Source organism: Dermacentor silvarum, chromosome 8 (genome assembly GCF_013339745.2).
Source record: "Dermacentor silvarum isolate Dsil-2018 chromosome 8, BIME_Dsil_1.4, whole genome shotgun sequence".
Classification (NCBI taxonomy): domain Eukaryota; kingdom Metazoa; phylum Arthropoda; class Arachnida; order Ixodida; family Ixodidae; genus Dermacentor; species Dermacentor silvarum.
In genome coordinates this window covers 83,013,585-83,039,340 of record NC_051161.1, presented here as the reverse complement: position 1 = coordinate 83,039,340, position 25,756 = coordinate 83,013,585, and the positions used below count along the sequence as shown (strand labels likewise).

The window sequence follows — 25,756 nt, the reverse complement described above, 5'->3', positions numbered from 1 at the left end:
TGTGGTTGTCTTTATTAAACTTGTTGCTAGTCCCAGCGTGTGTCCGTCTACTTCTCTCCTAGTGTTTGCTTCTTAAAGGCTGGGTTCCATCGTTTCTACTTCCCATTAAGCCAATCAAGCTACTTATCTGCCCTGTGCACCTCTTTAAGTACAATAACACCAATTTGGGTCACAATAACAAAACTATTATGCTCTGTCTTTATACTAAATCTGCCATTAGTCCTCCGTGATGGGTAAAAATATCTGGGCGCAGCAATTTTTTAACAATCGTGTAGGGCACGATTGTTTTGGAATAAAAGCATAAAGAAATACAGTCGACTTCCATTAATTTGACCCTGATGGAACCGACAAAATTGATTGAATTATCTGGCAGATGGAATTAAACAAGATGCACAAGAAATGCCAACACACATCACCGATTCATTGGCAGAATTAGCCAGAATCTAACACACCCCAGAATCAAACAAGCACCCACATTCTAGGTGTCTGAAGTAGAAGACTAAAGTAGAAATTACATTAACATTAATGAAGAAAAGAGAAATCTAACGTGCACGCTATTTTTATCAAGAAATATACGTGTTGCACAATGGCATCCGGTTTCCAAATGTTAGCTTTGCCACACATTTCTTTTTAAGTCAGCTTCGCCGCACTACATTTGTGTTATGCAATAAAGCATACGAACGCCTCAAAGGCGGTTTTCGTTTCGTATCCGATTGCACCGCGCAGGCAATTTTCAGCTCAATACTTTAAAAACAAAAAAGAAAGAAAGTGCATGTTGGAATCTCGTAAATACCCTAATCAGACATCCACAGCTATGCTTATTGCTTGAAAATCTTCCTAGGGTAGGCTGAAAACCGGCGTTTTCGATGGGAGATCAGGTGTGTTCAACGCGTTCACTGTCCCCTAAGCACCGCCAAGGCAGATGCTGCTACTAAAGGGAACGTTAATGGGGTCACCATAGGGGTTGAACGCAAGCATGCCCGACTGGCCAAGTTCTATTTATCTGGTGAAGACCAATTTTAGGATTGAAATAAAGGAAGTTCGGTCCCATGGAAATGCAGTGGTGCCAGCCAGAACCTTTGGTTGGGATCAAATTAACCGGAGTCGAATTAACGTAAGTTTACTGTAGTTTTACGTTATCCCAGAAATCCTGTTTAAACCTCTCAGCATGCCCTGTCAAATCAACAATTTGCCAACCTCGATATGTTGGTCAATACATGCCCATCATGGAAGCAGTAATGGCATACAATGACTGCTGCCAGTGCACTAGCTGCAGCACTTAAACTGGCCTCCAGAAAGCAACTGGCTCTCTCAGCAATGCTGACTATTTGCCCGATAAGTGAAGCCTGGAATGACACATGACCTCCACCCCATAGGGTTTCCTACAAGAATTACTACAGCAAACTCTGGTGCTAGTACCGAACAAATAAATAAATAAAATTAACTGTGTTCGCGTGAGCTTCAAGTATGGCAGTTCAGCTAGCCTGGGAATAGTACATGGTTTTGGCTAAACTTCATTCTTCTGTCTTCAAATAGCGTGCAAGCTTTCAAATAAATCATTTTCAACAAAACATTGAGCTATAAATGCAACGTTTTGCAATAACATTGCAGGTGCATGGCAACTTATTGCCTTTGTGCAATTAGAAAAATACAATTGTTTGAAAATATGGAAAGATAAAGCCTCATCAACACAGACACAAGAATGACTGAAGCCACAAGCACTATGCTTAGGTAAACCACCTACAATTGCATTCAATAGGAAATACCTTTGTTATATCTGAAATTAATCAGAAGCATACACTCGTTACATGCTTATATCAGCAAGAAACCACAGATTTACTTCGTTACATATCTAATAATTCATTATATTCATGTTAAATATATATAGAGGTGTGAAATGCATCGCAGCGGTGGCCTAGCGCACGGTGCAAGATATATCTTTAGGTAAGGACACTCTCGAGATGCAATCGACCAGATGAAGTAGTAAAGACACGTGCCAGTCAGCCTGGTGACCGCAGCGGATACCTATCGGCGGGACGACGCGACTTCAACGCAGAAAAGGTTTTATCTCCCGTTGGTATAGCAACGGGCACTTTGCAGGAAATTCAAAATGATAGTGTGACGCACGGAAGTAGGTCACCGTGGTGAGGGGACAGTGTGGGGGAGAGGGCATGCGCGCGCTCCTCAGTTTCGCTTCCCACATGGTTGTGACGAATGAGGCAGCGGGCAAGCCTGACCTCTTTCTTCTGCTGCTCCTGAAGGGCTTGCTCCCGCTGGCGCTGCTGTTCCTCCTGTTGCCGCCTGACCTCCTCAAGGCGCCGCCGCTCCTTCTCCTGGTCGGCGAGCAGCGAGGCCTGGTACGCCTCGTCCTGCTGCTGCCGCAAGCTCTGCGTCAAGGACCGCTCGTCCCTGCATTCACAAGCATTTTCTCGCTCGTAACTGAACAAAACATGCACAGTCTTATAAAAGTACTGTCACATGCACTCGATCACGGATAAATTGAACTTGAAGGAGGATCGCGAAATAGTTCAATATATGAATAATTCGAAATACAAAATATGCCTATCTCAAGCTTATCTGCAAACTCCACGTGCCTTGCACAGTTCACTGAGATTGTGACAAGCAGGAACTTACCAATTTGTTCTTCCAAGGCTGTGTCGGATGCAGAGAAGTGTACTTATTTATCTTATTTTTTACGTACAAATGTCGCAAGTAACCCGCAATGCGGAATGACTACGTATGTTGGAGAAAAAGAACCTCGTATTACATTTTAAAAACCGGATAATGTGTGCATGAACAGTACCCGGAAAGGTTTTTTTTAATTGTACGGTTTGCTATACACCATATCCTTTAAAGGGCCCTGTATCCCTTTTTATCGAAGTCGAGAAATGCACTTCAAGTTAAAATAGACTAATTCAGAAATACTTTGCCACAAAAAGTACTCCACTGCGTTCAGCAGAAGTGGAGTTATTGCCAATCAAAGGTCCCCTTCACAGTGCTCCTTCTTCAATGCCTTGCACTGCGAAGGCTATGGCGGAGCAGGGCATGCCCACGGTGCTCCACCTACTGAATGCCAGTGTGGTGCGCAGTTCAAATTTGATTATGGATGTTCACATAGGCGCCACTATTTCCGATTTTGGCGCCTACAACACACCAAATGTGGTTGTCCTTAATGAGCCGCAGTGTGCTCAGCAAGTGGACTCGTCGAAGCACATCGCGAGAGCCGCGGTATCTACGCTACGCAGGAGACTGCTCCTACATACAACTGTAGAGCATATGTGCAGCATTTACTTTGTGCATGACAGGGCTTGAGTGCATGCTCGCACTCATATGCTCCAGTCTGGCCGTGCTACATGGTGCGGCCCAGCTTTGTCCTGCGCCAGCTTGACCGACGGATTGATGGTTAACCGACGGATAGCAGTCACATCCAACTTGCGCATTTTGAAGCGCTGTCAGTAGCTCAATACGAAGCGATGTCTGCCAATGCGTCTAGCCAGGAGCGGCCAGAAGTGAGCATGCGTGTGGTCTGACCTTAAGTTTTGCATAATTTGAGGCTAGGTGAGCATTTAAAATTAACTGAAATTAGCGAGACTCAACGGCTACGACACTGATAAGCAGTATGGCCAAAGTTTCACTCCTACACAGGCAGGCGTGGCTGAGCGTTGGCAAACGATAGCAGGTGATACATAGTACGATAGTTGTACTTCCGGAAGTACCAAAATTCAAAATTCAAATTTTCACTTACTTCAGCCTGTTTACTAAATTCGTCAATAAATATGCACAATAACAGTAGGAAGAAACGCACTGATCCAAACACCCTTCTTTATTGATGTCAGCTATTGGCCAATAGTAGCCGCGTGTGAAAATCTGCTATATTACGAAATAAGGCAGCCCGAAAAGAGTGCGGAGAAGGCTTCTGTTGAAAAGAGCATTTGAGAAAAAGGTGACTTCAAGCTCCACTTGCGAGCTCCATGCGCCGCACACGACTGCAAAATATGACTGAGGTGTTCACAGCAGCGTATGCTATCCGCAGACTGCGTTTTCTCACCAAGCCCGAAGGGTAGTTCAGGACCCCGTTAAATAAATTTGTACAGTCCTTCTTTGTAAAGAAGCATAAGTGGTCTGCAGAACCTATGATCTATAATTACCTGTTCGTCATCGCTGGCAACCATCAAAACAGTAAGCCAGTCGAAAGGTGCCTGAGAAATGTGGTAAGGGGCAAGCCACGACCTACTGACCTGTCCATGCGAGCTGTTATGAGGGCAGCCTCATTGTCGGCCATGATCTGCTGCAGTCGCACAATGACCGTGTCCGGCTCCATGAGGCCCTCGAGGCGGCCGACCACCGTCATACGGTGGTCCCGCAGAACTATCATCGCCAGGAATGGGTATGTGTTCTCCCGCAGTGCCTGCGACACTGAATGAACACGAGTCGGGGCTCAATGTCACAGCAGCTTTAGCAGAGTCAAGGAGACAGTACCCCATTAAACATTGGAGGAGATCTGTGCAACTCTCAGCGGCTACACATCACGCTTAACCCTTTATGGATGAGCGTTGCCTACAGGCAACACACATGAATTATTTTTCTTGCTGAATTTCGGTATTGAGCGCACAGTTTCTGGCTAAACATCTTCGGCCAACACAGCAGCAAGCATCATTTGTTGGTTTAGAGTAGGAACACAGAACAAGGAAGAAGTCTGGTGCGTGACACGCTTGCTTATGAATACATGGTCAGAGGAGACAGACTGATGCAAGATTTCCAGCTGCAGTGGTATCACACATGTGATGTGAAGAAAACGAAATGTACACCTATGGTTCACATATGGCATAAGCTTTTAGTACCAATTCCAAATGAAGCCATAAGTGGCTTGGGGTGAAGCCCACTTTCAGTTTTCTGTGTGTTGTCTCCGCCTTATTGCTGAAAAAGTTTTGTCAAAATACTTCTTTTCTTCGTTTCATGGATTATGCTTAATCACAATGTATTTTGCACGTTTAGATAGACAATAAAAAAATTTCGTTTTTTCAGGCAATTATGTGCTTAGTGCAGCGTTAATGTATCGCTTAAAGAACCCTTCACCACAACCTCTTAGAAAGCTTTCTTTTATACAGTGCAAGTTAAAAGCAGTGTCTCGAAAGCGCTCCACCACAAAAAAAAAAAATTCCTACAGGGTTTAAATAAAAGTTAATTGTCCGTCTGTCTTACAGGGTTTAGCAATTGCGGAGTGTAGGATTCGGGAGTTGTGGCCTCGGAGTCCGGTGTCACAGAGTGTCGCGCTCTAGCCTACACCACCGGTGCGTCTCTAACGGGCAGCTGGCGATGCTACCGGGGCATCACACAGAGGCTTAGCGGGCCCATGCCATCATCCGAGCAGACTTGACGAGGGTTGCTTCGTTAACGAAGAGTACGAGGTCGAGAGGTAGTGTAAACAGAACAGGGGGTTTATTTACATAGGTGAGGCAAACTTATTTACAGGACAAGGGAATCATCGTACTGGCCGGAGTACGAAGCACAGTACATCGTAGCATATCAGCGCTAACTGAATCTCAACAGACTACATCGTTCTCGCAGAGCACCAGCTACATGTCAGAGCAGAAGGGAGAGCATTAGCGACACCTCGTGGAGCACTCTCGTTGAGCTGCAAACGTCCGCTTAAATGCCCTCTGTCCTCCCTAGATCCAGGGAAACCTGCGGGCACACCTTCCTCCAACCGGAGCGTCCATAGCCGCTGAAAGAGCGCCTTGAAGATGAAAGTGCGCATAAACATTCCGGCGCCTTTATTTCCCGAGCACTCTTGGGAAGGTAGCCTTGGACGCACGCGGCTCACTGTCACAGAGAACAAAGGGGACGTGCCAGATTGGGTCACGCTTGACCCAATCTGGCACGTCTTGTTTCCTGGGATGGCCCAGCCATTAGCGGGTTCATCTTTCGAACGACCTTGGCGGCTAGCTGCGGGCGTGAGGAAGCGTCGGACACACTTTCACAGGCATTCTTTGGTCCCAGCGTCGTGGTCCGTGGCCGGGTGCATTCCATCAGTCCTCGTAGCCGTCAAACGTGTCTCGTCTTGGTGTCGCTGCTGGTCTCTCCGATGCGACGTACTGTGGATCTCACCATGCTGATTCGTCTCGGGAAATCAGAAGTGGCTCGAAGGTCGCTTCGCCCGCTGGCCAATCGTAACAGGAGATAGAAGCACGTGAAATGCTGCAATAATTGTGCGAGAGAGTAGGCTACCCTCTCCACAGCCGAAGGTAGCCTCTCCCCATCACCTCAACAAGCATCTGCAACCGACTTTCTTCCCATGCCTTTTCCAACATGTGAGTCGAGAGCCCATGTCACATCTACATCACACACCCAGCCTCTTATTTTTTTAACATTTTCTTTTTATTGGTTCAATAGAATGTTCATTATCTCTCTCTCTTCCTGTGTACATGTTTCCAATGACAGCTTTGCACATTCTGCATTTTGCATTTATTTCTCAGTTCACATTGTCACCGGCAATTTGTGTTTTGCAAGCATACTCGTACATAGCATACTCCACTCCAAATACCGCATCTTCAAATACTTTTATGAGTATTTTTGTATTCAGTGATGGAAGCGACATTTTACTTTTTGGAGCAGATTTCGGAGCAGAAAAAATGCCACTATAGAGCAGCCATAAGCGTTTTCGGAGCCGATGGCAAAATATGTCATACGACTCCTAAGTTGAAAGCATCACCGAAGTGTTTCATAAATATGATTTATTATGAAACATATTGCACATACGTACAATAATCAACAAATTGCAAGAAACAAACAATTAAGAAGATGGATGGCTATTGAAAGTGCAGTAAAATGAGCTATATATTTAAAATACCAGTACTTGTGGCAGAAATAAGATCAAACTGGTAAAGCTGAGCACCACATCATAAAAGTAACCAGAATCACATACAACTGCTGCGAAAACAGCAGTTGATAATCGGTATGAGATCGAAGTAATCACAGTCACTTTCTCATTTCACCAAAATAGTGTGCATGTCAAGATGCAAAATACAGATAAATGCGCTACATATTTAAGATGCCAGTTCTTGTGGCAGAAATGAGATCAAAGCCGATAAAGCTAAGCATCACAAGCCGGGCATCACGCCGATTCGGAGCACTTACTAACAAAAATGACAGTTTGGAGCAGAATGTATAGCAGCATTTCTCTTTTGTAGCAGTTTGGCGCAATTGGAGCAGCTCTGCCATCGCTGTGTACTTCATAAATACTTTTGCAAAGCATTACGTAGTTCTGTGGGTTCTGTAAAAGCTCTAGTATTTCCATATTAGAAATTTTTTCTTTATTCATTTGTAACATATCAATTTTGTCCGCTTTATATGTACTATTAGATGCAATTCACATAATTCTGAAAAAGTGGCAATTTTTACCAATTTTTAATTAAAAAATTGATGACCTAAATCAAAAATTTGAAACCAACAGTGACTAGATTTTAAGTTTCTCTTTTAAATGCAACAAACCTCTTCAAATTTGGTGCAGTGGTTGTCAAGAAAAATGAATTCTCCTTTTACATACATTTAGGTAGGAGCACCCAAGCTAAAGCTTTCTCTTAGGAAAAAAAAAATGGAGCTGGGCAGGCCATGTAATGCGTGGGGCAGATAACCAGTGGAACAGTAGAGTCATAAAACATGTGCCAAGAGAAGAGAAACACAGTCGAGGACGGCAGAAAATTAGGTGGGGTGATGAAATTAGGAAATTTGCAGGCGCAAGTTCAAATAGAATAACGCAAGACAGGGGTAATTGGAGATATCTGGGAGAGGCATTGATCCTGCAGTGGACATAAAAATAGGCTGACAATAATGAATTACCTATATACATATATGCCCTACCAGACGCCGTCAAAATCCATGACGTCACGGCGGGCTGGTGCGGGAACTTCAAGGCCGCGTCATCACCCGTCTTTCGTTTTTACCCTTTTCTGGCCTATCAAACATTTTCTCGCAGTAAGAGTGGTGTTTTTGGCATTGCGGAAGGGTGGTTTACTAACGCAGTAAAACCTCTCTATTACGTAGTTGGCAGGGAACGTGGATCACGTATGCACTAAGCGACGTAACAATTAACCAACATTGGCAGATGAGCGGCTGTAGACTTATCGGCCAAAAATGAGTGCTCTCACTCAAACGCACAAGGAGACAAGCTTTATTTGTGAGCAGGCCGCAAAGAATCTGCGATTTTCACTTGCCGCCATCACGATGGCATCCTCAACGTCGGCGAACGCACTCTTATGATGGTCAACGCACTAGCCGCATCGGATATGGAAGGGCCATCACTCACCTCATTCATCTTGACGACGGTATGGAAACGCCAGAAGCTACAGAAGCAAGAAACTTGTCATGTCTACAGTTTTAAGGTTGCTATAGCTGGCAACTGCAGTCCGTAAAAGGACCATATTCAGAAATTTCACTATCTATGGTCTGTGTGCACGAAATTTTGCCAATTCCACGCTTGTATGTGCCGAAAAATGAAGAAAGTGCTATGCACTAACCATTTGGCATGTGTTGAGCAACTACGGCTTAAGCGGTCAGCCAATAGATTAGGTTCAATGGCGACAGGGCAGGAGATTCATTGCGAATATATTTAAACCGGAATTACTTATTAAGCGGGTGTGTATTAATAAGGCTTTACTGTACAGAAGAAATCATATTTCTCTTTAGTGTCCCTTTAATGCAATATTCCCGTAACGGCTATTGAAGATTCAACTTCCGTGTTACATACCGCATTTATTCGACGGTCACAATTATATGACGAGGGTGCAGTTCGGGGACCCAAGAAAACAAATTTAGTTATGCACACTAATATAAGGCGACATAGAGTAGCCGACGAATTATTCAGACTCGGCAGGAATTGCCTGAAATTCTGAATTACTAACACAGTCAGAACGCAAAATGGCGACCATCATAGGGGGGAAGGGAGCTTCACCATGCAGAGTGCAAGTTATCTACAAATTCTGCCTTTAAATATGGCTTCACAGCATAGCGGCGCATGCTGCCGTAAAGCCACACTGTAAGGAGAAATTCACAATATCTTGAAGCCACACTTAAAGGCAAAATTCGCGTGTAAGACGGGGGTGACTAAGAGGCTAATGACTCAGAGGAAAAAACCCTCCCATTAAATTCGAATAAATACGGTAGGTTCTACCGTTGATGTCACTGCCAAGAGTGTATGCCCACATAATCAATGAGTCCGAAAAATTGGTTCCTAAAATACCATATTTACTCACATAATGAACACACCCCCCACATTTCCAATCAAGAAGTGTGTTCTTTCTTTTCCTCACATGATGAACGCACCCTGAACTTGCTGCCGTGATTCGGCGTCAGCGATTGTATGGGACGCCGAATCGTACCGTGTGTCTCCGACTTTTACTGCGATAGCAATTATATGGACACTCCAGGCGCATTTTTGCCGTCGGCGCCGATAATCGCACCTCAATCTCCCACGTTCGACGGAGGAAAGTGGGGAGGAAACGCGCCATATTCCATCGCGCGCATGGCGCCGGGAGGAGGGGAGAGGGGGGGTGCAGCAACTGCGCATTGGGTGGCCCCGCACACCCTATCTTGAAAGCGATCTGCGTTGGCGCAGAGTCTAGGTACGACAGTGGCTTATACCATTGTGCGTGCTCAGTTTTCGCCGCTCAGTTTGCGCTGAAGTAATAAGCAGCACAAAGGTCGTTGCGCTCGCTGTTGCTACCGCTGTCACCATGCTTGTTAATTTACATATAGTTAGAAAATGTTTGCGAGTTTACGTGCCCAATAAAACTATTATCCTTACTTCGTGTAGCTGTCTACGCATTTGCTATCACAATCAACGGTTCAATTTTTGTGTGAAACTGTGACTTTTTTAGGGGTGGCCACAGAAAAAAAATCACTCAAAATTTTGCCCCCCATAATGAACGCACCCCCCAACTATGCGCATATTTTTCGAGAAAGAAAATGAGTTCATTATGCGAGTAAATACGGTATTACTGCATTTACTCGATTCTAACGCGCTCTCGATTGCAACGCACACCCATTTTCCGTGACCAAAAGACAGTAAAAAAAAGTTTACAGTACCGTACACCTCATGCTTTCATACAGTAATAAAACATTCTCTCATCTGGGGAAAAAAAAGAAATTTACTCCCAATGCACTAAAGTGGCGATGAAAAAAAAAATGACGCAGTTTTGCCCTAAAGGCAAAGCATCGATTGCGATAGCAAATTATTAGACAGCTATACAAAGTAAGGATAGTACTTTTTATCGGCCATATAAACTTATAAACATTCGCTTACTAACTAAATTAACAAGCATGGTGTTATGCACGCACAAGCAAACGTGAACACATCACGCTCAATGATCGCGGAAACTGCGGCAACTCACTGTCTAAACAATGGAGTGACGAAGTGCGACAGCAACGGCAAGTGAATTGACCTTTGCGCTAGCACGCCTCTCGCTTCAACGCTAACGATAAGCGCCGAAAACACAGCGCGCGCGGACTCCCCGTCACAGATCGCTTCCAAGATAGGGCCGAGGCGATCGTATCGCCGAAGTGGATTGTCGCAGAATATGTCCTGCTTCAGGCCACTGCCTTCCGCGTTGCTCTGCTGGCGAAAATCCTCTCCTGTTTGCGACCGTCCCGCACGCAGGTTTCGGATTCTCCGAACACCCGTGATGCGGCCCGATTTCTCTCTGTATCCGCTCACATGATCACTTTCCTTTTAAATGCGGCATCACAATGAACTCGGCACTTCATGCTGATAGAGGAAATGCAGAAAACGGGAAGACAGATGGTAGATTAATGCCTAACCACACGTACTTACAGCACATGAAGGAAGCTACGGCAGCTAGGCTCGAAGCGCATACTCGATTCTAACGCGCACGCGATTTTTGGACCCGTTTTATAGGAAAAAAAGTGCGCATTAGATTCAAGTAAATACGGTACTCAGCGAGTGTATTTGTCGTTCTTTTGAAGTTGTTTTAGCCCTAAATTGTACCCAATGAGAAATCATAAAATATCTGTGTCAATACGACAAACGATAAAAACCTGGCATTTTACGATAAAATCGTAAATGTTGGCAGGTATGCACACAGCGCAATTCAGCATGCAATACTATAATGTGTACTCAAAACAATTTCAAAAATTTTCCAATAGTTTTATCATTATCATGTTCTAACAGCTAAAGCGGCCATCTTTCAGGTGTAGGTTAGCACAAGTCCCCTGTTTGAGGGCTACTTCGAGCAGCACAATGTCGCGAGACAAGAGGTTTTGAGGAATGAGGCAGTATCAGCGCCGAGGACGGCAAAGACATTTTTTCGCTGCAAAATCAAGCATTTTGGTTAGAAACACGTGCAAGCTTCTCCATGAGCAATGTGATGGTGAGCACCCAAATGTGCATTCAATAGGCCACAGCAACGAGCCAATATAAATGTGCTCTACAGATTATCATACTCTACAGGCGAAAAAAATATTTAAGCACACCACAGATAGATGAATCCCACCCTCACCTCGGTAACCTTCGGAGTAGTTGACAGAACACGCCCAGAAGAGCATGTTACCATTGATTAAGTCCACCAGTGGCTGGTACGACAGCACATCCCTGTGAGTGAAACACAATCGTGTACAGAATCAAATGGGTGAGGGTGAGAAGCAACAAAAAATGTTAAGGAGACCAATACAGTACCGTAGTGACCCGAATTGAAAGCACAACTGTATCAGAGAAAATGGGTCCGAACAGTGTCCGCATGTTACAATCGGATGCGAAACCAATACTGTGTTTGCTGCGTTGGCAACAACCTAACGTCACAGCCATCAGATGCAGCGTCACCACCATCACAATATGGCTACAGACAGAGCACGTTTTCATGGAGGTTATTGTGGGTTCATTTTGTGCTTGACTACTACATCTGGAGCGGTATTCTCGGTCAATCACTTTCAGAGATGAAGTCTAGGAGATTGAAGTCCAATGAAGGCCTAGGAGAGGCCTCAATGCCCTAAATGATGTCGGAAAGTTGGACATTGTAGAACGGCATGCTTGAAATCATAATTCTAGTTTACCAAACCGTCCTTTTTACACTTCTCAGTGTTGATGACTTGCATTTAAAAAAACTGTGCTGAGTATATTACAGTATTTTTATGTTATTGTGATTGAAGCCCTTTTTTTTTTTAAATCCGAATACAATCAGTAGTAACAATAAAAGTTTGCTGATTCCACGCATATGTGTGATTGGGCGATATATGAACATTTCTTTGATGTTTACTGAAATGTCTTCCCTTCTTCACTTCTATGTAGCTCAACGCACGCTCTGCTGACTTCTTCCTTTTCTGCCTTTTCTTGTCTATTCGAGCACATACCGATTTTGGTAGTTCGGCCAAGAGAAAGGAAAGGACGTCAACCAGACAATGTTCACATACACATGGCCTAAGCTGTCTATTGTATACCTAGTGGCCCAAGTTGTATAATTGTAGCGAGACTCTACAAGGAAACCTGCTCGTTATGAAGCACGTGCACTTCAAATAACAGCCGGGCTCAGCAGATATGATCAATTAGCGCCCTTTAGTGATGAGAGGGGCGTAATAAGGGGGCAGGAGGGAAATATCAGGGGGTCGTCCCTTCTCCTCATAGCCTCGACACCCCTGTCTACACCCGGTGGCTCTCTTTTGACAGCAACTCACCTGCAAAAGTTTGGCGTGTCCTGGTGGTCATCGCCATGCAGGTAGATGAGAAGAAACTTCAGCTCGCGCTTTGCGTCATTCAGGGCCTGCATGAAGAAAGAAAGAAAAAAATAATGCAGATCCAACGCTTATGTTGGCATCTGTAACCTGGATTAACCAATCTAGCTTAACTTAAAATTCCTCATTGGTATCCCTTGAACATGCACCTGAATGAAGTACAAGCGTGTTTGCAGACGTGTTATCAAAAGTTAGCAAACTCCTACACTTGCTGCCAGTATTTATACCAGCATTTAGACTCTAGACGGTTTCGATCTTTAACGAAAAAAAACATAAAAAGTGACAAGTCAGAAATGTCACATCAGCACCCTTAAGATTGCTGTAGCCCCAGAGCCACCACAACCAATCATCTGGTGGTTGAAAACAACCTTTCCTCATCATGAAAGCTTCTATCACAACTAAGTCCAGCAATGCATACCATCAATATAGGAACCCTACATTCCCCTTTTCATGCTTCATTTCACGTACTGAGTCAAGAAAAATGATACACAAACCCAGACTCACCTGGCTGTATGTGCCCTGATAGAAGACTGGATGACTGCTCCCATATCTGGTCTCAAAGCTTTGGATAAAGTTCAACACATCAGCTAGGGGATCTGTGCCCACTGCAAGCGGAAGAGATAGGCAGTGAACAAGATGGGAGACTCTAAAACGTCAACATTTTCTTCCTAGTTGAGCACTGGACTGAGTGGCTCAAAAGGACAACGAAAGGGGTTAATAGGTGGTGGCTGTTCTTGCTTTCTTCATGCAATATGTACGAAAAGATTAAAAACCTGTAATCTGAGATTAATCCGAGCATCAGCAAGATTCGTGTGTTCCCCTCTCTTGCTCTTTCTTTTTCTATCTGATCCTTACCATTTATACATACATGACCTGACACTAATAAACCATGATTGCGCTGCACTGAGTTTTAACCCCTTAAGTGCTCTATTTTTTTGACAATTTCCGAACCAAAAGTGCCTATTTTTTTATTGCTGATTTCGAATCTGATTGTACTAAAAAGCAGCTAGCCGATGTTGAAAAAATATTGGCACCACATACTTAGTCAAATCAACACAATAAAGTTTATTTCGGAACAATACATAGGAGACCAGCTACCTGCTGCTAATATAAATAAAAACCTTATAAAAAACAGTTGCAGACGTCACATCTTTGTTCCCTTGTGTAGGCTAAGTACCCTTGGGCTATTTCACTCGGGAAGCTTCGGGACTGTGTGGAAAATTTCTAAACATGGAATAACGCAAAGCGGCTTGTTGCAGCTCCTGCACCAAAAGCGAGTTTCTTTTCTCAACTTTTTCCCGTTTTCTCCTCGCTTACGACAGCAAATGAAGCATTTTCTTGTTGGCGCTGCTTTGGTTTCGCTTGGCGGGATGTAAGAAGCAAAGTGCCGTTCCTGGAGACGCACAGCGTCAAGCACATCAGACGGTCGGCCGCGCTTTGTCTTTTTTGAAGGATCAAGGTACCTAGTCAGGATCGCCTCAATGAGGGCGAGGCGGTAGTCAAGGTGGCTCATCTTCCCTCCATCTTTTTGGTACAAGACAAAAGAGTTAAACGTTGCTTCATCGATCAAGTGTCGAAAGATCTTCTTGTAGTAGATCTTCTGCCGTTTTCTAGGGACAGGGTAGTCGGACAGCATCTGATCCGACTTGTCCACACCGCCCATCGTGTGATTATAATCACGCACGATGCTGGCCTTTGTGACGTCTCGCCCTTTCGAATCTTTGAAAGTCTCCATGCTTGCAGTGTGCACTGTGCTCATGACGGAGACTACTTTTTTGTCTCACCATTGAAGAGCAATACATTTACCGCGCTGGTAGGCTTGCACCTCTCCCTTCTTTAGCTTCTTCGTCTGGAAATCTGGAGGCATGTCTTTTCTGTCACATCCGTGTGGTGCTGGATGAGGAGGTCGACGAGTTCTGGCGAAGTATAGAAGTTGTCTATCGTCAGGCAGTACCCCTTGCCTAGCAAAGGCTCGATGAGCTTCATAACAACTTTGGTACCCATTGGTGAACAAGGTTAAAGATTTGCTGGCATGCCTAGATTTGTGCCTTTTCCTGTATAGATCAAGACATCCCACACATATCCCGAAGATGCCTCACAAAGCAAAAAAAATTTCAAGCCAAATCTTGCTCTTTTGAGCGGGATGTATTGCACCCATCCAGTCTTCCTTTCAAGAGCATTAGACTTTCGTCTATTGATATGTCTCTTTCTGGTATATATGCCGAGCGGTAGTACTTCAACAATCGCTCCAAAAATGGCCATATCCTGCACAGCTTCGGCAGTGGATGGCTACTAAGACCGGTGATGCTGGCATTGTCCACAAAGTGCAACATTTGCATAATTAGCAGAAACCGGTGGCAGGACATAACCTCTCCGAAACCAGGTGTAGACAACAATTTGTTCTTGGACCAGTACCACTGCTGTCGAGGCTTGTGAACTATTCCCTGCAGTAGCAGGAGTGCAAGGAATACCCACATCTCTTCCTTTGTAACCGGCACCCATTTTTTGAGGCGGGAGTGTTCACTCGGGGGAGAGCGTTTCAAAGTTTCAACCGCTTTGCGATTGGTTTCGTCTACCACTAGTGATACGAGTTCATCGTCCAGAAACTGCTGAATATATTCCATAAGGTCATCTGGCGATGACAAGTTGAAAGTCTTGCCTGGAATGGCCAAGAAGGGAAAGCGAGGAGGCTTCACAGGAGGATTGTCCACATCAAGCAGGATCCACTGGCGAGCACTCGCGATGTTTGCTTCCGAGCTGTCTTCATCATCACTGGAGGAGCTGCTCAATTCACCGTCATCGCTGTCATCACTTCCGAACACAAGATAAACATCTGTATCCGAATCATCATCCCTCGAAGAAGATGACAAAAATGAAAAGCTTCTTTTTCGCGTTGACGGACCAGCTATGCATGGGTCGCCGCCACCGCACGCCATCTTTTCATACAAAAACCGCGCTCCTACCGCAGAACAAAACTAAATCATCGAGTAAATGCTGCCATCTGGTGGATTACACGCAATTTAAGCCGTAGACGAGCGCTTCTCGTCCTGAACGCTAGAGGGGTTTACCTATTCCGCTAGGACGAGCTCTGCTCGTCCAAAGCAGTTTGGGGACAGTTTGGGCAGGACGAGCTCTGCTCATCCAAAGCACTTAAGGGGTTAACTGACAAGATTATATAGTTGGTAGTTTGTGCTTTGTCCTTTTTTATTATGGTTGTTCATTCTTTCGATGTTAAAACTCAGCTCAACACAATCATGAATGTGCACTAACTAGCCCCGTTCATCGCTTTACTAAATGAATAAACCTGTTGTAACTTTGTGCATCATTCATTTGTCCATGTTTTCCTGTATGTGACTTTTTGTACATAAGTGCAAGAAGAAAGTATAGGCTGGGTGGTAATAGGAAGCGTAAGCTCAACTAAGTGATTGGTTGATTGATTAACTGGGTTTAATCATCAAAAGCAATGTAGGGCTATCAGAGACACCGTAGCAAAGGACCCATGGTCAGTTTTGATTACTACTACTGTATTTTTTACAGAGCAACCAAATTTCAGTACATGGGCACTTAAGATTTCCAAACAAAGCTTGCTCCGTCCATCCATTTCATAATGCGGCGAGGGTGCATTTCCATGCCGTGATTCATCCATTGCTTAATTATTACTGTTTACAGATACCACATGCAACAGTTTGCTGCAATAGTAGTAAATAATTCTAATCGGGGTTTGCCGTCGCAGCAAATGGACTCGGAGCTGAAGGAAACGCTGGAGTCTGCTGAATCTGCTGCTGAAGTTCTGATCCTATCAAGATGTGGTCGGTGCAACCGAGAACTAAACCTGCAAGACTGCACTCAGCTGCAGAAGGCCACGGCCACTAAAACACTGTAGCAGATAAAATGTAGATTGGCTCAAACTCAAATTATTCAACTCAAATGAATGTGTAAACCACTTGTGCCCTCGTTAGGGCAACTGATTTGGGTGGAAGTTACCTTAACTTGTACCAGTTTGTTGCACATTCAAGTAAGACAAATTCCAGTTGTTGTTGAAGCAAATGTTCAAGCCTAAAAGTAAAAAGGCACCCCACCTGCCAAAGCAAAATGCTCAGTTGGCAGCTGTTGCCCAGAAATGCACTCGAGCTACCATTCTGACTGATAAGTGCAACGGAAACTGTCCTTTCCTTTCTTTTAAAACTTTTACGAAAGTGGCGATCCTTTTCCTTCTTTCGCCTACAAATTTTTAGGCAAGTGGAGATTCAAAATGTTTCATTACTGTGTCCTCAGCAACTTCAGGTAGATACTGTGGGCTTGATAATGCACTGTTGCAGTTAGATGCCCAATAAGGTTGCGTATTTTAAAAACAGGCTTTTCTGGTTGCATTACCAGCAGCAAAGGACTGAAGCAAGCAACAGTCAGCTGATAGGGCCCTATCCTGGCTGTTCTTAAAGCTAGAGGGGTGAGACACTGGTGAACTGTTATCAAGCCCTTTTGCCCTACAAATGTTTGTCTTGTTCAAATATCTGGAAGCAAATGCAGAAGATAACCACTCCCAAGTTCTCAAGACCGTTACCCACAGCTCTTATTCAGAAAACCCCGACGACTTTCTCAACAGTCTAGCCACAGAAGAGACGAGCACAAATGCACAGCTTCAGCCTCGTGCCCACCGCGAGAACCTACACGAGCTTCGCGATGTCATGGTTGCAATGCAATGTTAGAATGGTATTCACTAAGTCTCATCTCATGGCTGAAGTCGGTTTGGCATTTGTACATGCGCCATGATTCATTTCAAAGCAATCTCTCGTGTTCACGTCAAATCGAGATAGTACAATGTTACCCATTTTGTGCATGCAATTTAACTATGTACGCCTATCTTGCCACTGAATTGATGATAACATTCATGAAGCCTCATGCATAGTTTGCATGTCTTGCACGAGAGCAATTACCTAACAGTGACAATTCCCTGAAAGCGGTCACAAAAAAAAAAAAAAAAATGTACACATGGTAACACGACAGCAAAGCCCAAACTACAAACAGCAATCAGGGCACTAACTTCCTGCTCGGCATTGTTCCCGGTTTCAATTTGTCACAAAACAGTGTTGCCACCAATTTCATAATTTCTGACTGCTTAGGTTCACACAGCACAATATCCATCTAGAAAAGCTGAACTTGGAAAAAAAAAAAAAGGCAGACTGAAGTAGCTGTTGTTAGCTACAATACTTACATCTTCTTGGTCCTGGCCAAATGATCCTCCCTGAAGAAAAAGAGAAATGCTGCACTCAAGACTGAGAAGAGACTTGGGTTGGTGAAGGCCTGACAAAAAGGCACGTACATTTCTTGTTTAGTGCCTCGCACGTTAGAAAAACATAAATGGAAGGTGTTAAAAGCTGAACTTCAAGTGACTCTTCACAAAGAACTAACTCAAATGCTTATTACCTGCATGTTTTGGCTTTTATTGAAACTGTGGCATTACATAATGCAGGTCACTGCATTACAAGACTGCCATCTACTGTACTTACAACATCCAGAGATTGCATAAGTGCTGGCTGTTATAAAATCCCGAGTCAAAACCAGCTACAGATCAAGCTCACAAATCTCACCACATTTTATAGCATTCTGGCTCAAGTAAAATCCGCATTTTGCATTAACTAGTATTTCCATCAGCCCCCTGCCCAGGCTGTGGTGCTGTCAATTCCTTACTGGACAGCAGTTAATAATTACATTTACAGGGTGCCCACTCGCACTGCACATGTCCACTCGCCGCTGCCAACAGTCACCTGTGTTTATAGTCACGTTCACTCAAAATAAGCATCACTGACAAGTCAGTGATGGTGAAAGTCACTGAAATTGATTGTGAAATGAAGCGATTGAAATTCAGTGAAATTCACTGGCACTCACTCCCATTCACACCCTCATCCACCCACATCATTCATCACTATCACTCCGAGCATCTCACGCCTGTGAAATGATCGTTATGTGATACGGTATGAGTCAGTGCACTCGTGAGTGACTATGCCGACCTATGGTTTTCGACCCACAGCCACATTTTGGCTATGAGCTGTGCTGCAGCAGAGGGCTCAAGAATATGTCATCTCTACTGCGCCAGACTCTTCAATGCATGGCCACATCCTGGCAAACTTAATACCCATGCCATGTGGGCTTAAAAAATGACTAACTAATTGACTCCTTTAGGTTTAATGCCATTCAAGTGGTGCCACATGGGCATGCTTAATGCCACTTGCAGCTTAGCGTGTCCTCCCCACTCAGCCATCAAATGCATACTCTCATTCTCAATGATGGCAGTTACCCACAAAAAGCACATTTCCCAAGTAAACTAAAACTGCTCAACATAAAATTGGCCCATTAATGTTTTAAGTGGCATTTCTAGCACTTCTACCAGAAAAAACTTTTTCTGCTGATATTGCTATCCTCACAATATTTAATGTCACTTAAATGGGCGTGTAGCAGCAATTTTCGATGTAATGGCATTAAGAAATCTAAGGTCCTCGACACTTCATGGCCTTAACCTCACCCACGTAGCATAAGTATAACATTTCTTTTACTGCGCCTCCATCGGAATGTCGCAATCAAACCTCTCGTCGAAACAGAATACGATACTAGCCACTTAGCCAATTTGGCAAGTCTAGGTTGTGTCTAACATCCCAATGCAACACTGAAGCTAGGAGAGGCACGGTAGTGCAGGGCTCCATGTTAATTTTGAGCACCTTGGGTTCCTTAACCCTTTTAAGGTCAGTAAATATTACGAAAACTTGCAGAAAACAAAAACTATTTTTTCATGCAAATGATTCTGATGATAATAGAAAGCAAGACTACACTAAAATTTTTTGTAAGAAAAAGTTAATTTTAATCTGAAAAGGAACTTTTTTTTTTTTTTACACTGTAGCAAAGGTGGGCTTCATTGCCTAAAAGCTAGTTTGTGCTCTCAACATTAGGTGCAAATGATTCTGATGATCATATAAAGGACCATGCAAAAACATTTTGTCAGAAAGGTGAAGTTTCCCAAGAAAAAAAAAAAATTTTTACACTGTAACGAAGATGGACTTCACTGCACACAAGTGAGTCTATGTTCCCAAATTCTATCTTCAACAGCTCCTCATGCCATCTAATGTTATTAACAACAAGCATAAAATAAAGCACGCCACCTGGAAACAGTGCAGAGCTACAAAGGAGCTCAAATCGTCTCCAAGGGTGCACGAAAAACAAAAAAAGTGCTGGATGAGCTGGTCACGTCGTTCATTTTTTTTTTGCAAGTTTACGCTTGATGAGCTCAGCCCTTCTTACATCCTTAAAGGGCTAATGCATGCCTAAATTTAAGTGCACGAGTGTTTTAGCATTTTGTCTCCATCAAAATGTGGCCAGGAATCCACCCCGTGACCTCATGCTCGACAGCAAAACGCCATAGCCACTAAACCACCAATTAAAAAAAAAAAAAATTGCGAGTCCCGCTTACAGGCACCGGCACTACCTGCAAAATCATGTAACAAACAATATTCCAAGGTGTCACAGAAGTGCAACAAGCACAGTGATCCAAACTATAGGGCTGTTTGCTGGCTCGTGGCCTGGCTGTTATTAGTGACGGCCCCATGCAGGACGTGCTGCACTACCACGGCGTCAGCTTTTGCTACCACAGCTGTAAAAACTACAAGCTGCCCCCAATGTGGAGCCAGTGTAATGAGATGCGAGAAAAAAAAAATCTATGAATTACTCATTAAAGAAAAAAAATGCATATAGGTTGCTGATTAGGAATGAGATAAACGCAAGGCAACATTTCTTTTATAATCATTGATCATTATGCTTTAAGGCAAATTCGGGACTCCGTCCCACGTGTTGCATTTACATTTGATGTCGACCGCGCCATCGCACACCCGCCTTGGCCGCACGAAAACATTGTGGAACACCCCTACACAGCTTCGCTGTAAAAGTCAATATTCATGCCCTTTTAGAGGAACGAGTACAAGGACACACAAAGACAAGCCACTTGACTTACACGCATACCGCATGATGTTTAACAAGGTGCTGTAGAAGAAGCAGAAGGGGAAGGTGATGATGAATTTGCCCCATCCTAGAAGACCGCTGGGCCGCCAGCTCTGGACAGAGTAGAAGAACCTATGGGGTGAAGACACATCATAAACCATGGCTGATGGTCCCCAACTGGTAACTCATCACACCATTCTTTCTCAGGCTTAACCTTCTAAAAAAATATTGCAAATGAGACAAGTTGCATCGATTAAGGTGAATATTGCAAACCTACCCCCTATCAGTCACAAAGAAGAGATTCTACAGCAGTGAAAAACTACCGCCGTAACACACAACTCTGTTGAGCGAGGACCTGGTAACTTAGTGCCACTTGATATCCAAGTGGCTACTAACACTTTCAATAAAAAATATCTGCCTAGAGTCTCTAAGCTCTGATGACGCATACGCATGTACTGTCATTCCCTAGTTCATGCATATTAATGAGAATTAACTTGTTTTCTTCCATTTATGCACATTCACATAGCTGTAGCACCATTCCCTACCCATTTTCTTCCTTCTGTCTACCTTTCACAATGTGTTGTGACTGCCTCAAGATTCACACTGTATTAAACATTTCAAATGCAAACTGAATATGGTTTCCATTATTTAACTTATACAGTGGTGCCCGGTTGTAACAAGCTCAGATCAAGTGATTGAAGCCCTATATCGAACTATTGAAACTCTGAGTAAACATTATCAATGCAAAACATATTGTTTAAATAAAATTCTGAGCATGGGCACTCGTGAACCAAACGCATGTCTACCTTAATTTATATAAGCAGCATCTTTTTTGCCGTAATGATAACCCTACTCTTTCTTGGCCAATAATGTGCCTGGGCTTTGCTGAACTGAAATTCATGTGATCAAGAGATAAATTAGCAGATATGTGTGGCTTTATCACAGCATTCTGAAAAAAGAAATCTATGTATTACAGTGGTTTGTGAAAAATAAAATTTAATGACACGCTGTGCATGTAAAGGTATTTCATTTTGTAAATATTTTCTGTGAATAAATTTTTGAAAACATTTTAAATGTAATTTTAATCGCATACCACCTGTATAAAGCACTAGAATATCAAACATATTTTCATGCATGTTGTGGCTTATTACAGGTGGACTTGACAGCACATAATTAGAGTATAAGTCGTTTTGAATAAAGTGAAGGCTTATTAATTTAACTTAACTACTGTGGTCTTATAATTTTGCAACATTGCTTGCAAACGCCTCTGTGGCACCAACAACTGGCTTGCTTCCTTTCTGGTTGTCTCTATATTTCTCATATTATTCAAAGCTCTACTGTAGCTACAGTGCACTGCTTATATTGCAGGTTAGCCTCTGCAACCAATTGGCTGTGAATGCTATTTTCAACCGAATATCATTACCCTGTGACAACCCACCAATAGAAACCAACAATTTGCATGTCATCATTTTGCTCAATGTTGAGCCTCCTTTAAAATACAGGATATGATGTTAGAGCAACAGCCCCCATCAATAATCCAACCTGGAAAACCGATTTTCATAAAAAACTTTTTTTTTCTTGCATATCATCTACCAAGACCACAACTCTTACAGTCAAACCGGCCGTCTACTAACTCATTTCTTACTGGAACAATGCAACCCAATTTATGAGCAGTACAAATATTTGATGTTTTTTTAAAGACATGCATTAATATGCCACTGTGTTGTTTAAGGTACCATGCCACTTTTGAAGCAAGCAACAGAAACTCCAGGCAATCATGCGCTACTGTTATTTAAACAAATGTTAAGCAAAGCAGCCATGACCATTGAACTAAAGCGGTCATGTTTACTAACCTTTGGTCCGCGTGATCGACCACAACCGATGGTTGCCGATTAGAAGGTGGTGAGTAGACAGACGGTGAACCCTCCTGGATATTTAAGGTGTCCTGAACAGCGACCTGTGCCAAAACATTAAAGCGAACACCTAGATTACACACACCAAAACTGATCCGTGGTCAATCACCAAAACACATTATACACAAGGAATTCTCACCTCAAGGTCCCAATTGTGCCTGTCCAGTATTTCCCTACACCTTTCGAGGTCTTCTATCGTCGTGAGATCCTGTCAAAACAATAGGCATTGAAGTACATGTCTACTACAAGAGACTACTACTGCAAACGTCCCATATGATTTTCATACACAGCAACGTTTTAAGCAATTTAAGGTAATAAATGCAAATTATTATTATAACTATCGTTTACAGCAGTCATACTGCCCGGTCACAAAAAAGAACACTTCTTTCCACAGACAGCTTTCGCAATGACGGGAAAGCGCTGCCGCATACAACACGTGTCGACCCAATATTTGGTATAAACCAACTCCTCATAACACCTGTGCTAAACAACCAATCAAATACACCCTCCCAGCTTTGCTCAATAATATTGCAAACAATTTCGATTTACCTTTTCAAAAGTAAATAAAAGTACCATGTGTCACAGTTGCCCAAGAAAGCAATGCACGATTACTTTCTGTAAGTTATGTTGCATTTACTCTATTAATCTTTGCTGTGTTCCTTTGTATTTTGTAAAATATGTTACCTGTGAATTCATTCTCTGTAAATGCGTGTAAAAAGCAGTTTGTGCACAAGCAGTACGTAAAAAGTGTATGTAAACTGTTACGGCCGTGTAACGGGGCAACTACCCTGTCAAGTTGCTGATCTCAGTCGCTATCTGGCTACTTCTGCCTTGTACATTTTGTTCTAGGAGAATAAATTCAAATACAAATTAATTTAATCGTGAAAAACAGCCGCGCACACGATAGTTCGCAGTCAGGTTCCACTGTTTTTCAGACGCGGCTTGTTGCTACAGCGCACAAAACTAGCACTTGCTCTACTCACAACAAGCATGATGATATTAATGAATGACACGATAGGATATGTCCGAGAGCAGTTAGCGAAAACAAGTGCAGTTCGGATAGGAACGCTAACGCTCGGGCACAGGAGCTGTAGAGGCGATGTTGTTTATCGAGAACAACAGATAAGTCACTCTGTGCAACATAGCTTGCACAGCAACTGTGGTGTGAATGATCACGCCTGGTGCACAGTCGTATTAATCATGCAAGTAGGTTCTTACCTGAAATTGTAGCAGTTTCTCTGTTTGGGATGCTGACAAGTCATTGCTTTCCGCCATTTTGCTTGCAATGACCATCTGCGCCCCCTGGCGTACAACACAAACATGAGCGTATTTAGCCAGCGCTGATTTAGCACAAAGCACCATTTGAGTGCGTATTCAGGGTACGCAAACGCCAGTCAGCGTATCACTTATTAATAAAATGGCATTGGTTATTGTTATAGGTTGGAGGAGATAAGAAGTGCGGCGGGTACTTCTCGTCGATTTGACCCGGAGCTGCCTCTGGCGCAATATTCCTGAAGCTGATACCCATGCCAGAAACACTGTGACCATTCAATTTGCCAATGTGCGGAAGGAACATGGCGATGTCAAAGCGACAGAAAAGACTCGGCGAAGACGAAGAGAGTGACGGCTCGAATGAGTCCCAAAACGAAGACAGTGACTCCGAGCAAGACGAGCTAGTCGACACTGAGGTGAACGTCGACTTCGAGGCGCGCACTCCGGACGACTCGGACTTCCATGGCATCAAGAGGCTCCTTCAGCAACTGTTCCTCAAGGCACGTGTCAATCTCTCGGACCTTACCAACCTCATTCTCGAACGAAATTTCGTCGCCAGCGTCATAAAGCAGTGTGACGATGATGTGGACGACGACGACGAGGCCATGCAGGATGACGAAGACGGCGTCTTCGGCGTCATGAGCGTGGTCAACCTCACCGAGAGCCGGCAACGAGAGTGCGTCCAGCAGATCGTGACTCTCCTGCGCGACCACTGCCGCGCTTCAGCGAGCGGACTGGCGGCAAAGTTCGACGAGTACTTTACCGAGGACAGCTACCAAATGGGTCTGGTGATCAGCGAGCGCTTCGTGAACATACCACCGCGGATCGCTCTGCCTCTGTACGACGCCCTGGCACGAGACGTTGAAGCGGCAAAGGCGGCAGGCAAGAAGTACGACTTCACCCACCTCGTGGTCATATGCAAACAGTACAAAGCGTCGGAGAACGACGACCAGGGCGGCGCCGTGTTCGCCAACGCCGAAGAGGAGCTGTTCGAAGAGGAGGCCGACCTGCAGTTCGAGTACAACGTGACCGCAGACACTGGTACCGCTGTCGCCGGCGACTGGAAGGAGGAGGACGAAGAGATGAAGCAGATACGCAAGGTCCTCGTCATACCGACGACCAAGTGGGCCCGCATCATGGACAAGCTCAAAGGCGCGTTGCAATAATAAAGCGCGCTGCCACTGGTTGGTTGTTTGGACATGAGAAACATCTGTTGTGTACTCGCCTTCTGTGTTTGCACATGTCTTGTAAAAAAGGCGCGCCTAGTATTGTCAGGTTTTTGGTTTCGTACCGTTCAGCGAAAGGTTGAAAGGAGCCTCTGCAATCGAGTTGAGTTGTTTCTGTGTGCTCACGGTGTGTTCAACTGATGACTAGTGCGCCAAGATCGTAAATACAGAGCCACAAAAAATTTAAAGGGGCTGGCATAATGCAGGGTTTTCTTTTATTTCCAGTAGTCTGTTATGACTGCTACCCAAAAGCTCAGCTTGTCTGCTACCATAATGAACCCTACGTAAACCTTAAGTTCCTTACACTCCCTCAGTAAACTTTCCCATACAGATAAAATTTGTGCACTTTCCTGGTGCAGGGCTTGAACAGATATTTCGTGCAGTACTGGCTGTTTACTGCAAGGCAGATGCCAATGCAATTCTTCCACCCACTGCCCGCAGAGTGGCCTGCCACCACTGCAAGCTGAATTTGTTGCCTCCGAAGAACTGGCGAGATAGCATACCTCTCATAGCACACAACAGGCGTCCACAAGTGACCACACCGTACACTAGAAGCTAGCATTGCACTGCGATTTTGCCTTGTGGTCAGTCAACATTACCATGATGGAGTACTCACTGATTTAG

At 44.0% G+C, this 25,756-nt stretch overlaps 2 protein-coding genes across 3 annotated transcripts in view; one reads left to right on the top strand and one right to left on the bottom strand.

Annotated features, from left to right (window-relative positions):
- The window catches only part of LOC119461518 (FAS-associated factor 2), a 38,080-nt gene extending 14,084 nt beyond the window's left edge, over positions 1-23,996 (bottom strand). For both annotated transcript variants that reach the window (XM_037722856.2, XM_049673143.1), the window contains exons 1-10: positions 23,853-23,996; positions 22,774-22,842; positions 22,575-22,678; positions 20,735-20,853; positions 17,951-17,980; positions 13,243-13,343; positions 12,682-12,767; positions 11,514-11,605; positions 4,239-4,416; positions 2,238-2,409 (exon numbers count right to left, since the gene is read on the bottom strand). In XM_037722856.2, coding sequence (XP_037578784.2) covers positions 2,238-2,409; positions 4,239-4,416; positions 11,514-11,605; positions 12,682-12,767; positions 13,243-13,343; positions 17,951-17,980; positions 20,735-20,853; positions 22,575-22,678; positions 22,774-22,842; positions 23,853-23,996 — 1,095 coding nt within the window. The remainder of the gene's footprint in view (positions 1-2,237; positions 2,410-4,238; positions 4,417-11,513; positions 11,606-12,681; positions 12,768-13,242; positions 13,344-17,950; positions 17,981-20,734; positions 20,854-22,574; positions 22,679-22,773; positions 22,843-23,852) is intronic.
- Positions 23,997-24,051: 55 nt separating this feature from the next.
- Positions 24,052-25,115, top strand: LOC119461519 (BRCA2 and CDKN1A-interacting protein). The gene has a single exon (XM_037722857.2). It carries the CDS (start codon positions 24,194-24,196, stop codon positions 25,070-25,072), a length of 879 nt encoding a protein of 292 aa, XP_037578785.1. The 5' UTR covers positions 24,052-24,193; the 3' UTR covers positions 25,073-25,115.
- Positions 25,116-25,756: the final 641 nt, after the last annotated feature.